Source organism: Gouania willdenowi, chromosome 11 (assembly GCF_900634775.1).
Source record: "Gouania willdenowi chromosome 11, fGouWil2.1, whole genome shotgun sequence".
Lineage (NCBI taxonomy): Eukaryota > Metazoa > Chordata > Actinopteri > Blenniiformes > Gobiesocidae > Gouania > Gouania willdenowi.
The window spans coordinates 26,902,489-26,917,551 of record NC_041054.1 but is presented as its reverse complement, the minus strand read 5'-3'; the positions used below and the strand labels follow the sequence as shown (position 1 = coordinate 26,917,551).

General features: G+C 37.0%; 1 protein-coding gene across 10 annotated transcripts in view; it reads right to left on the bottom strand.

Moving 5' to 3' along the window:
- thrb (thyroid hormone receptor beta) overlaps positions 1-15,063 on the bottom strand; it is a 174,857-nt gene that overhangs the window by 28,379 nt on the left and 131,415 nt on the right. For 7 of the 10 annotated variants that reach the window (XM_028461381.1, XM_028461378.1, XM_028461385.1 and 4 more), the window contains 2 exons: positions 6,144-6,216; positions 4,139-4,189 (listed from right to left, as the gene is read on the bottom strand). In XM_028461381.1, coding sequence (XP_028317182.1) covers positions 4,139-4,189; positions 6,144-6,150 — 58 coding nt within the window. In that variant the 5' untranslated portion in view covers positions 6,151-6,216. The remainder of the gene's footprint in view (positions 1-4,138; positions 4,190-6,143; positions 6,217-15,063) is intronic. The other 3 variants (XM_028461382.1, XM_028461383.1, XM_028461386.1) reach the window with 1 other exon arrangement.

Genomic DNA, 15,063 nt, shown 5'->3' with positions numbered 1-15,063 from the left:
GTGAGGGCAATCTGCTTGCTAGCAGACCTTGATACCAGTTTAACTTTTTGATGAGGTGACGTCCTCGTCTTGGACTAATCTTGTTTGGAGTTTCTTAAAAGGACTTTACTATTCCACCATTCAACACCTGTCAACACCATAATCATCTATTGTCTGCCTCTTTGTGACCATGTGTTAAACAACATTAGCAGTTTGTTTTCAGAGAGGGATCTGTGGATTTGATAAAGAGGCACGCGCTAAACAGCTATATTTTTTTTTGTTCGTTTTATTTCCATGGTTTACAAAAAGAACAGATCATTTAATGTAAACTCTTCAAATATAATATCGTAATTATTTTATTTAAATTACAAATTTGTTTTTCTTCCTTACCAATAAAATCCAAGTGATTATGCTTTTATTTTTAGAGGTTGTACAATGCTGATTTGATGTCTTTTTTACAGTAAATAAAATGGAAACATTTAAATTTAAATAATGCATTCCCATTTTATCTGCATCTTAAAAAACAATATAATCTATATATATATCTAAAATACATATATAATCAATAAATAATACATATGAATATTTCTTAATAAATGTCAAGTTCAAATATTAATTTTATTACATATTTTTAAGGGGCGCCGATACAATTAGGAATACATTTAACACTGGAAAAATAACTGAACATTTTTTTTAAAAAAGAATTTAACATACAGAAAATACAGAATCAATAATTAATAAAAACATGCTTTATACATTATTATATATGCTTATTTATTTTAAATTACTATAAATGATCATGTATAAATATTTGTTTTTATCCAAAATTATAAGGTGTGCCACTACAAATTAATAACAATTTAAAGACTAAAAAAGTTTAACAATCAAAAAAAAAAAAGAACACAAATTGCCTTCTTTCCCTTATTTTATTTGGGGGAAATGCCAGTTACCCTGATCAAAATCTAAATATATATAAGGATGTGAAAATTCACAAAACACTTTTAGTCTAAAAATCTCAGCATTTTGCACACATATCTTGGAAGAGTACGTTTGAATCCAGTTTGATGTAAAATGTAAAGGTATTTTCAACTTACCGGACTGTTCAAATGTCAGTTGCAGGAGTTTCCGATTAACTTCGCCCTAATACCAGTAGGGGATATTTTCCCGTGCCGATAAACACTTGAAAAGGAACTCCATGGTAAACTGCCACACTCGAGTCTGGGATCGGATTTCAGAGATTGGTAATGCCAGAAAAGAGAAGCGTGAAACCTTTTTGTTTTAAATAATAGGATAGTGCTGTGAATACACAACTTTCCTCATGATAGAAGCACGGCCACAATGGCCCTGCAGCCGTCTTTTACACATAATAACGCCCTGCCTGATTGATCACTTTAGGGATCGGGGGTTCAAAGCCGGTCATGAACAGTTTCTGGATGTGAGGACCCAGGGGCCCTTGATTAACGTGACACAGTGTGCCAGATGTCCCCAGCTACTCTGCTTTACCTGAGGAGGTCACATTAGTGGGTGAACCTTTCCCCTTAAAGTTCAGGGTGAGCTCAGGGAAGAGCTGAATGATCCTTCAGTGGGGGTCAAAGACTTATCCTGTGATTTACATTCAACTACGGCCTCCAGGTTTTGATGGTGAGACTTTTAATAACTGTAAAAGAAGGTAAAAGTATGACCTCCACAGCAGGACATGAATACATATACAGAGGGCTTTAGGCATCAGCACCCCCCCACCACCACCACCACCACCACCACTCCCTACAGAGTATGTAAAGGCACCCAACGTATTCTGAACTCATTTGGACTCATAATCCTTCCCCTTAATTGAACGTCTACAGCAACTAGCACAAGAAATCCAATCCATTATAGCAGCTCATCACACACAAAACACGTGGAAGGTTCCACACCAATAACGGCTATAAAGAAGGTACATGTCTAATGGAGGGGTGGCAAGGATGGCAGCAGAGCTGGTGATGTCATTTACAGACAAACTGCATCTTCTTCACACACGCATCCATGTTACATTGGTTTAAGATGAGTTCTGATATTGTGTTCATTTCTGCTATACATTGTTAATCTCTGATATTTAATCGCTGTGGACACAATGTCAGTTACAGGAATCTGTGATTAAATCTTGTGTCTATAACTGAACTATATAGTCAGGTTTCAGTAATCTTAGCTCTATAAGCCACATTATGAATAACTCTCACTGCTCTTTTCTGTAGTAACAATAAAGGATTCATGTTAGTAGACAATGTAATACCACAGACTGCACAACAGCAACCAAAGTAAAGCTACATTAGTGAGCAATATAACATTTTCATTGCTTTGTAATTCAACACATACTTAGCCTTGTTCAAAACTCAAATATTATTACACACCTTTCATTTTACCTGAGCCATATAAGATTTCCACATCAGTTTTATAATCAATGATCACAACTAAGAACTTCAATTCTGACACTCTCTAAAGAAAGAGACATGTTAGACTCCTTTCTTTGATGGCCAGATATTGTCAATTTAGTTTTGCTCAATTTATTATCATCAAAACTTTTTTTTCAGTTTCAGCAAAAAAAAAAAAAAACAACAAAATTTCATATGTGCAAAACACAAGAAAAATCCTACAAAAACCCACAAAAATAGCAGAAAATATATATCAGAAAATTTGCAGAAATAGACAAAAATGACCCAAATCATACAAAATTTCATAAGATTACACAAATTGACTCCAAAAATAAATATTACAGAAAAACAAAAGGATAAAGAAAAAAATAATATAACGGAAATATACCAAAATACACAAAAAACGACTCCTTTAAATGCTAATATGAATGTGGATTAATGTTGCCTTTAGATCAGACGTTTTTGTGGCCATTACTGTAATAATGGCCACAATAAAAGTTGCCCATTTCTGCTATAGATCAATGACTAATTACATCTCTGTGGTACAGTACATACATTGTACTTGTGTCTGAGCCAGTAACCAAAGCAGGAAAGATGTGAGATATTGTGTGAGGGACACGCAGCCAATCAATCTTTTTGAAAGATTTTAATTTGCTAGATCTTCAACAGAGTCAAGCTTGAAACCCCAAAGTAGGAACTCCAGAAATTGCAAAGAAAACTCCAATATTAGCAATGTTCAACATTAGCTTTTTGCCAATATCTGATATTGTTCAACAATGAATTTCCGATATTAATTAATAGGTTATATTAAAAGCACATGAGGTGCAAGTCTAAATAGCGCAATAAAAACTGGTAATGGAAAGAGCTGAATAAAAAATGGTGTTTACACATTAGAATTTTATACACACAGATTGAAACACGTACACACAGTTCAAGGTACAGACACAGAATGTATGACGCACAGACGACTTTGTTAACAAATCCTAATTCTACACATACGAATCTATGTACACACACACAGATTGTATTACACACACACAAATAGTTTTGTAACTATACAGTTTTGTGTGTGTGAACACACCTTTATCCTGGTAATTTCTCTGTGTGAGATATACATGGTGTTGCGTGTGAGCGTGTGAACAGGTTGAAATGCGTGTGTCTCACGCCCAATGTGTGAGACTTGAGAGCTTTGAGTGTACAGTGTGCTAAAATTACAGTAGCAGGAGTATTTCAAACAGCAAAGTCAAGTATTAACAGTGATTAAAGTGTAACTATGTTGCTTAAATTGGTCAATTAAGCATTTGGAAGTAGATCTAGTATAACTTAAATGTATGAACCATGTTAAATGGGGCTTCATCTGTAGATAATGATCACAGTCACACAACTTGAACTGTGGTATGCTGACAAGCAGAAGCCGTCCAAGATGGAAGCATAAACAAACCCCACGTGGTATCAGTGATCTCGATGCAAAACCTCCATTAGCTCAAATGTATTTTTGCAGGTGGAGATGGTGTGTTGTGATGGTAGGAGAAATATCACATTATTTAATTTACATTTACCATCAGCAAGTATGAAACCATGGTTAGAAACAACCTCATCTCCTAAAGCCTTTTTAAAGATGCCGACTCATGCATTTAGGACACAACCCTTGAGTTTTTAGAGAAACCCTGCATTTTTCATGTGAGCGCACCCACACCAAGAGAGAGGAGGAAAAGCAGAGCAGAGAGGGAAGGAGGGAGGGGGAATATTACCATTCTGAATGGCCTCATCATTCCAGCCGGGGGAGCATATTTCTGCTGGCTCTAAAATAAATAGGAGAGGCACTTTAACAAAAAACAATGGACGTGCTGAGTGAAACAAGGTGACAGTGCTGCTGCGCTCTCTCACATCACAGCCAATGTGTTCGGCACCTGGAAACACAGCATCACAAACACGGATCTGCCACATCGGCTGTGGAATCGTGTTGGTTTGATCAGAAGCACATGTCAGCGAGGTCAGGTGAGGAGAGCTGCTGCTGAATCCATGCACTGTTATAACTGTGCACAAACACCCACCGTGCCACGCCGCGTCTTCTGAGCTGCAAACCCACTGGGCTAACTTTGATAAAGTTATACAAGTGCTAGACAACAGTGGTGAAAAGGTGTCTAATGTCACCACAGAAATATACAGGTTATTTTCTCACCAGCGCCCTCTAGTGGTGAAGCTAGCCTATCACCTGCAGTACTGACAGACTCTACACATAACCAGAGGCCTTTAGTAATAAGTGCATCAGGATTCAGTCACTCGCTTGATGAGGAGAAGACCACCAGCAGATGTTAATACATTTATGGGATAATTGAAAGGAGCTTTGAACTTTAAACCTACAAGCTAGTCCAACTTTCTACTGATGTAGGGCCTCTTATCTTCTATGACCGCGGAATACGGACGGGAAAAAGGGAATTAATTTTGTGAAACGGAAAAAACAATCTGACCAGTTATTTTCTCTCTCTTTATTTAAAATCAGGCCCCAACGTGACACAGAAATGGCTAACGTTCATGTTTTGGAACAACATCATGTTTTTACACACTATTCTTTACCAGTTAGACGATCAAAGATCTAGAGCAAGGGTTCTCAACCTTGGGGTCAGGACCCCATTTGGGGCAGCAAGACACGGGAGGGGGTCGCCAGATGCCTTTAAGAAACAATTTCAGCCCAATTTTTTTTACATTACTCCCATTTCTGCCACTTCTACATCAGATTTCAGAACCTTTTCTGCACATTGTTTCCACTTTCACTTATAAATAAACCCTTTCCACCACTTTTCCACATAATTTCTCATATGATGAACCATTATTGTCACTTTTAACCTCTATTCACAATTTGTCATGCCCATTATTTGCCAGTTTAAACTAATTGTTTGCTTTACTTTTTAAATTACATTACACCAACCTTCCCGCCCCCCATTTCTGCCACTTTTAAACCAATATTGCCACTTAGAACTCTTTTGACCACTTTTGTCACTTTTGACCAAATTTCCCATTTTATTTCTGATTTAAACAAGGATTTACATCTTTAAGATGACTTAGAACACACAAATGAATAACAGAAATGCATATAAAATACACAAAATTATAAAATGACAATAATAATAATAATAATAATAATAATAATAATAATAAAATTACAACTAAAATCTCAAAAATGACTAAAAACTAAAAAAAAAAAACTAACACACAAGAAAACCAGGAAAGAAAACAAAGATGAAACCTTTGATATTTCCAGTATCAATGCTCTGATTGGTCATTATTCTAAATGCTGACATAAATGCTAATGACGTGCCCATTGCTGCTTTAGACGTTTACCACAATAAGAGAGAAACTTTCAAAGTAAACTCCAGGCTGAGGCTAAGGTGGCACATTCATCAGGAAAAACAGGAATCACTGCGGCAGTCATTCAACCACTGGTTATGTGCAGAGACCTCTCACTGATCTTCATTGAAACATTCCTCGGACTAAAGTGTTGCATTATGTGTGCTATGGTTATGGTTTTATGCTGTTTAATAATGTTATTATTCTTTCTTAAGGAGTAGTATATCTCATTTTCACTTTAATATCCCATTACATCTTCATCAAGTCCTTAATAGATATATTTTTTAATTTTCAGATCCAGTCCTACAAGGTTATTTTCAGGATCTCAGTAATGTTTCTGTGGTATTTTAACTTTTGGATGCAAACCTGAGTTAGTGGGATAGAGGGAGTGGGAAGTGAAGTGATTACCTGACATACTGGTGGGGTTCAAGGCCAAGACGTCATCCTCAGATCCTCCTCAGACATTTGGACATCTACCAAACTGAAAACAGAACAAAGAAACAACGTGTGTGTGTCAGTATTCCTCCACAGCATCATCCAGGCTGCTGCCGGATACAAAGGAGAAATGTTTCAAGGTAAGGGTAACATCTAGAGGCCAGAGTTGGAAAAGCAAATCTATCATACAGCAGTCAAGTGCAGCTTTTGTACTACACTCACCCTTGTATATATATATATATATATATATATATATATATATATATATATATATATATATATACACATACATATATGTAATTTAGTCCATTTAAAATTCTTGCTGTTAGCACTGACTGAAGGGCTTTTGCAATTTTGTTGTTGTTTTTGCAATGACAAAGAAAGTAAACTAACTAAATTAACAAATCAGTGCTATTTTGTCAATCTTGTTCTGTAATAAATAAATACAAACAATAAATCAATATTTATTGTTTTATAAATATTATTTCTACAGTACTTTGTAAAAACAGAAAGTACTATAGAAATAAATTAACTAACTACCGGTAACTAACTGAATTAATCAATGCAATTTTGACAGTATTGTACAGTTATAAACAAATAACAAGAGATGTTTATCCCTATTTTCCATCTTTCAAAGCAAGAAAGTAGTTCCTAAGCTTTTTTTTTTGTTTTTTAATAAATAAAGTACACACTGTCATCTAAAACTATATTGGCAATTTTTTCCACTGACAAAATGTACAATGTAATCACATACACAACAAAAACTGCAACTAAATGAGTTCCTATGTTCTTTACAGAAATAAATAATACAAATATTCAGAGAATATTGTGTTCACAATGTTCTAGAAATAACAGAGAAGGAGTTGTCCAGCCATGGGGTTTCCATCAAAAGGAAAAACTAAAACTTGGAGGCGGAGTTAACATATTTAGTAGCATCAGAGAGGATTTAGATCCTCCCCCCCCCTTTTTTTTTTAATAAACAATGAAATTAATATTATTATGTTTAGTCATCTGAATTCACAAAGGTTGGACTTGAGGTTGTATATTTGAAAGAGCTTTCAGTGATATTATATTCATATTCTAAGCACACACTCAAGTGTCCACCCTGGGGCTTAAACCCACGTCCTGCTACCAAAATGACTGAACCTTGCATTGGGTGAAACTTGGTGAAAATGTGTGGAGGAAGCAAATAAAAGCTTTATACTTTAGCTCTATAGTTTACACTGAGCTGCTGTGATGATTGAAGGGTGAGTTTCTATTTCTTTATTTTCAATAACAAAGTCAAAACCTGGAACTGCACATTTGCCTCTTACATGAGGCTGGATGAGGCTATGCATGTTTTGTTTATCTTGCTCTACCTCCTCTCACTAATTGTTAGGTATTTAGTATATTAGACATGGTCCTTATCACCTGCCCATCGATATTTATCATTAAATATAATATCGGTTGACATCGGTATCTGTGTTTCCACTGATATTGAACAATATGTGCTGTTGTTCTGCCTCAAACTTTGTGTTATTAAATTGACTTCGTTTATAGTGTTACAGCGCCGACTAGTGGTGGGAAAGAATATTACATATAGAAGATCCTGAATTGACCTTTCAATACGGGTTATTTCCTGTCAAAAGTACCATGAGTCTAACTTTTTTTTACTTTTACCTGTGGTAATGTGATTGTATCAATGTGAATATGTAAGTACGATTCTACACATGTAGACACATAAGAAAGTTTGTATTATTTATAAGCCAATAGAAAATCCATGCTTTTTTCCCCTCAAACGTCCTTTTTTGACACCGAGGTCGGTTAAAATAAGTTTTACTTCAACTTTTGTTTTTTTGTTTTTTTGTATCTTGTTTCATGAGCCAGACACAGACTTCATTTGGACAGAATGCATTTTTTTTTGTACAACCTTTTGAGTTTGTTTTATTGCCTAGCTTGAAATAAATAAATAAATAAATAAATAAATAAATAAATAAATAAATAAAATATAACGGTATGCAAAGTCCCACAAATCCTCTTTCTTCATACCATCCACCAAGTTTTCTCCCATTTTTGATCACTTTTAACCCATTTTATTTCTGATTAAAACAAGGATTTACATCTTTAATATGACTATGTACTATGGCCCTAATAACCATAAACTTACAGGATAACAGTAGATATTATTCAGATGAATAAATAAATGTGGTTATCACAGATTCATAGAACAATAGACCATCATTTTACTGACTTTATGGATGGACCCCAAAAATCTCTCCCCTTTATTCCCCCTTATAGATGTCCCTGTCTCCACATGACTGTTCTTCTATGTTCATGTCTGTGTTCAACCACCTTCAGCGACAGTGGGGGTCCCTGGTCTCTGGAACCTTTATTTTGGGGGTGGTTTTTTCTTTTGTTTATTTACCATGCATGAGTCAGTTAATTACAGACAGTGTCAGTAGGACAGCCAAGGCCAAGCAGTGGATGCACAGTCCATTATTTTGACAGTGTCTGTGTCTGTCTGGGACTTCAGCTGGAAAACTGGGAACCAGTGGATAAAAGTCTTTGACAGCAGGTCACACCCTGAACAGAATACCAGTCTCTGATTACAATAAATGGAAGTAGGTGATCTACCTGTGCTGCATAAAGAACCTGTATGTTTTAACACTATAGAAGCATATTTCTCTCTTAGCCACAGCTTTCCTCAAGAGTGAAAAACCTGCAATTAGAGCCTGTGAAAAAGCAACAGCAGTAAAAATAACCTGCCTTACAGATAATTACCTCAGCCCACACGCTGTTTTAAAACCTCCTTCTTAACACGCTCACAGAAAACTCAAAAAATGCTAAATGCATTAGAGCTTTTATCATTGGAACAGCTGGCTTTGAAAAGCATGATGGGAAACTGCGCTTGGGTTTGCTGCTCTTCGCCCTCGAGAGTTTTAATATCCAGACAACAGCTGGGGATCGTCCAAAGCCGCTTCATCCCAACAACAGGTTCTCGCTGCTCTAATGAGGACACAGACGGAGAGCCACAAAATGTTGGAGCCAAAAGGAAGATGGAGACAGGAAAAAAGCTGGAAACCACTAATAAAATGAACTGAACATGCAGGGAGGACGGATGAAAGAGTGCACGTTCTCAGTAGGACTTCAATAAAAGGACATCAAACAGCTACTAACCAAAGCGCTTAGAGAAGATGTTTAAGAGAAATTTCCTTCAATCAGGTTTCTAAATGTTACACAGCCAGACCCTATCACCCATTAGTACTTTAGTGTGTTTTGATCATACCTCACACTAAACAAATCATTAACTGTTGAACTGGTTGATTTAGAATGATGTCGTATTAATTTGAATTGTATGAATATTTAATTCAAATTTCAGGTCAGAGTTAAACGAGACAAAACCATTGAAGTGCATTTGCTTAAAAACATAAAAAGATGAAGAGAGATAGTATAAAAGATGAATGATTGGCCATTAAACTACTGTATTTTCTAGTTTCAAACAAGCAGTGTAAAGCATCTCATTAGCTCACTTCCGGAGCGATACCTTGTGACATCTGACCCAATTACATTGTCCCTACCCTCGCCTTTATGTCCCTGTCACCATTAAGTTTCTTGAATTACACATCGTAATGTTGGCTTCCGCCCAGCATCGGCTTTTGGCTTTGCTTTGAATGTCAGCCTGCCTGTGACGTCACGAGACACTGTTGCTCTCTCACCCCCAATTTCCACTGGACGCAAAACAGCTGATAGGTTTTTATTCTAGTCAATATGTCAATTACCACCGCATGCGTGTGGTCCATCACTGCTGCGTAACGACTACGTCAGTCCAGAGCTCTATGCAACAGATAGATTTTGCCGGACGCCAGAGCAAAGCTGCATAAATTCAGCAAAGATAAGCCCGTGTGAGACAGGAAGTAGTCCACAGACAGAATAAAGCAACTTTCAAAATAAAACACTCCATGTTCAAGGCGGATCGTATTTCTGACCCTCTTACTCCTTTTTAGGGTGGTGGGGGTCTGCTGGGGCCTATGTCTAGCTTTCTTCAGGCACTAGGCGGAGCTACACTCAGGACAGGGCGTCAGTGGACCGTAGATCACATATAAATATTGACCGTATCCATGGTTGAATCACAATAAGATCTACAGGACATGACAGAGTGGATTTTTTTCTGCTCCACTCTAAGGACACAATGAACTGTTTGTATTCTAACTCATTATATCATGCAATTACGTGTGAATTAGGGAAATCTCCTCAGTCTGCACCACAATACTTACGCATCACAGATGGAGGAGGTGTCAGTTTTCTTAAAACCGGCTTAAAACCAACATCACCAAAACTCACCGAAGTTTCTAGAGAGGAACACTCAGAATATGTTTAGCTTTCAGCTTGGAGTGAATCTGAATTTGAAGGATTAATTCAGACTTAATGACATGAACCCTATTTGAGTAACAAGGTAAATATGTTGATACCACAACACCTTCCAAAACTGTCGTGACAGAATCTGTGACGTAATTGAGCCTCTTGCTGCGTAGCTAAAGCTAGTTTTGGGTCAGTGTACACCAGCTTGGAAATTACAGCACTGAGTGCTTTGTGGGATGAGAAAAATCCGCTGGAGTTTGCTGGACTTGCAGCAGCTCCCATTGCAATTAATGTGTAATCAAACCCCCAGGTTTTTGCTGACATGCCACTCGGAGGGAAATTAAATCTGCAAAGAACAATCTATGCTATGATAACTACCTACTTAATTATATTAAGTAGTATTAAGTTCAAATCACTGGCTGTGTTCTAAATGTCATACTTACATACTACTCATCCTAAGTTTGACGTCTAAATCGGTCTGTAGTGCATTCACATTACATAGTATGAAAAGATTGAGTATGTGAGAAATACCTCGATGTATAGTATATGGGGACTTTTTTTAAGAATGCACTGGTCATACTCAACCGTCCCATGATGCATTTGTGAGCTAAATGTAATGTCGTCCTGGAACCGGCTTCAAGCTAAAATCAAACATCCCCTTTTCAAAATAAAAGCGTCTCTTCTTGTCTTCCATTAGTTTTTTAAAACTATTGTAAATAAAGCTCTTGTTTTGAAGTCAATCAGACGTTTTGTCAGTAGCACAATGGAGGGTCTCCAAAAATCTCTGAAATGTCGGCATGAGTTTTATGGATCAAATGGGAACATGTTGATATTCTCCTTGGTCACTTTCTCACTTAAAATGCTTTCAGAACTTTCAAAGGTGGAGAATCAACAGAGATATGTTTCCTCAGTGTGCTTCAGGTTTTTGTCCTTGGCTCCAAATGCATCTTGCTGCGGTGAAGAAGTCCACGCGAGAACCTCTTGGTAATTTTCCAAAAAGCCGACCAACAACACCCAAAAAGCAACAACGCTGGGATGGACCAAAGAGTGTAAAATATTTCATTGATGCACTTTTTAGGATGTGCTTGTGCTTTTAACATCAACATGAAAAATGGTTACATAGGGACACGAAGTGGATTCTCCACCATAACCGTTTCTCACTATCCACGTTCTCTCCTCTTCACCCTCCACTTTAGGTGAATCAATCCATATTTTAAACAAATGAAATAGGGCTTCAAACCAATAACATGTCAATAACATATAGTATTGGTGCTGTGAATGGTTACTTTGTAATTCATGTGGGAATCCCACCAAGGATTAGCCAGAATGTTAACTGTACAGGTCACTTATCCCTCAAAGGTCTGTTGTAAAAAATATGGATCACATTCAGAAGCGAACGTTCACTTTAACTACCATGGTTGACTTTCTATTTGGCATTCATTTAGAAAACATCTCAACTACTTCATTCTCCACCACATTTAACTGTCATATTTTGATTTTAAAGCTGCAGGTGTTTTTCTTCATTTAAGTTGAAGTCAATTCTCAAGAATAAACTGATTTGATTTATTAGTTTGTTTTTATAGTAGGGTTGACATTATTCCCTTAATCCAACCTTTTATTTATTTACTTATTTATTTAACTCACATTAAAAAAAACATTAAATAAAAATAACACAAAAATGTATGTCAAAAGACAAATGAAAATATTGACCAAAATATTAATTGAAGATCAAATAAGAAATACAAGCGTAAAACATTAATACATGTACACACACAAATACACATGGTAATACAAACAAAATATTTGATAAATTTCAGTCAGTTTTTCGTTCTCATCACAGCACTGAAACTGCTCTGATCAAAGTGATCAATGACATAAGGTTGAACACTGATTCAGGAAAAGTATCTGTTCTCATTCTATTGGATAAGTGCTGCGTTTGACACTGTAGATCATACAATTTTGTTGCACAGATTGCAAACATGGGTTGGACTAAATGGAAAAGTAATGCAATGGTTTAAGTCATACTTGTAGGAGTGAAGTTATTTTGTAAGCATTGGAAACTTTGAATCTGACAGATTACCAATGTCCTGTGGGGTTCCTCAGGGATCTGTTCTTGGACCCCTTCTGTTTAGTCTTTATATGCTTCCTTTAGGACACATTTTAGATGACTATGGTCCCATAGAGGTGTTATGTGACTGCTTAGAAAAAGTAAACTTCTGGATGAGTGAAAACTTCCTTCAACTAAACCATGACAAGATGGAGGTGATTGTCTTTGGTAACAAGGAAAAGAGGACTGCTATCAGCAAGTATCTTGAGTCTCGATCTTTAAAAGCTAAAGACCAGGTCAAAAACCTTGGTGTTCTGATTGACTCAGATCTTACATTCAGCAGTCAGATCAAATATTCTACCACCTAAAGAACATCTCCAGAGTGAAAGGTTTAATGACTCAGAAAGATCAGGAGAAACTGGTCCATGCTTTTATCTCCAGCAGACTGGACTATTGTAATGGTCTTCTGACAGGAATCCCCCAAAAGAGCATCAAACAGCTACAGCTTGTTCAGAACGCTGCAGCTCGGGTCTTAACCAGAACAAAGAGATCAGAACACATTAGTCCAGTTTTAAAGTCTTGACACTGGCTCCCAGTCAGCCTCAGAATAGACTTTAAAGTTCTGCTGCTGGTGTATAAATCTGTGAATGGGTTTGGCCCAGAATACATCAGTGAGATGTTAGTCAGGTATGAACCCAGCAGGTCTCTCAGATCTATGCACACAGGTCAGATAGTGGAGCCCAGAGCTCACAGTAAACATGGTGATGCTGCTTTTAGTTGTTATGCTGCAAAGAAGTGGAACAAACTGCAGCAGAGCTGAAGTCAGCATCCAATGTGAACATTTTTAAATCAAAGTTAAAGGCACTTTTTTTCTCTACTGCGTATGATTGAGAGAGATTTTTGGTCATGTTGTTGAAGTAATGTGTTTGTTGATGATTTTACTGATGATTTTAATTGATTTTACTGATGATTTTAATTGATTTTTACTGATGATTTTAATTGATTTTACTGATGATTTTAAATGTTCTTATTGATTTTAAACAATTGAATGTTTTATCATGTAAAGCACATTGAGTTGCCATGAGTATGAAATACGCTATACAAATACATTTGCCTTGCCTACATATAACACATGGATTGTAATTATGGTGGCATAGAGTGTAATTAGGTGTAATGTAAGAGGATACATACAAGCGTCACAAGGCTTCAGGCCACTTTCTCACTCTGATTCAAACATCTGTGAGGCCGACGTCTAATTCTGACCTTTTTGGAGTAATCTTTGTGTTCCTACATAAAGAAAGTTGTCAACAACAGACCACACTGCATTAGTGACAGAGAGCGCTGTTGTCCTTTTACAACCTTCCCTTTTAATCAAACATTGGCCTTTTATTTTGCCTGCTGTGTACCATTCCATTTTGATGACTTATCTCAATCTGATATGACCGTGAGCAAACAATGTGAATATGCAGACGTAATTTCAATTTGGAAAAACTGTGTTCAGTAAAGCTGATTAAATAACTTTATTACAATGGTCATTAAAAAAAATCTGAGTTGGGAACAGACTGAGGTCAGGAGTTTGTCCAAGGCTAATTCCAAGCATTTTATGTTAAAATGTAAAAATGTGCACACATTAAAGGTGCAGTCTGCAACTCTTATAAAAGTGACTTTTTGTCATATTTGATAAAGCTGTCACTATGTAAGGACAGCATTACATCAAACTAGCAGTTTGTGTGAAAAAAACAAGCTGATTGAGCCCCGCCCCCTGCTGCTCCTGCAGCCTTTGGCAGATTGCCAGAATGTACCGCGACCGAGCAAAGAGAACCAATCAGAGCCAGGATTGTGTTTGATGGGCTGTCTGACAGCTGTTGCTCACAGGCCCCGGCCTTTTCCGGTGGCTGGAGCGCCGTCTTTTTTACAGTGTATGGTCAAGAGGAGTAGAAGATGGAATTGGTGATTTTTCTGCTTGAAAGGTAATCACTGCTGCTTGATTTACATTATGTTTGATTTGTAATTGTTACACTAGAACTCTGTAGTCTATGTGTTGTTTGTGTGTGCGCGCAGCAGCCTCCGTGTGGCTGCTGTAAGTGACATTGAGTTGTTGCTGCTGCTAGAATCTGGTGTGTGCACATAGAGAGAAGTGCTGCAGTAATATGATTTTAACAGAGCATTTATATTACTGTGACATTGCTGTCGGACTAACGTTAGCTTGTTAGCTCCTCTGAGGGAGGGACTTTTGGCAGGGCAAGGGAGCAGCGGGGAGGGAGGGGGAGAGAGGGATCTGAGAGTTGCGGACTGCACCTTTAAGTGCACACTTGAAACTTCTCCTTTCAATAAGCTGTGCAGTTAGCGCCCGCTAGCAAAGGTTCAAGATGTTGGGAGATCTTAACTGGTATACTTTTTTCTTTTGGCACACCCTGAGTGTTTTATGATATGATGAATAAAAAAACCAAAAAAATACACAAAAACTACTGCAAAAACACACAAAATATACATAATAAACATTAACAA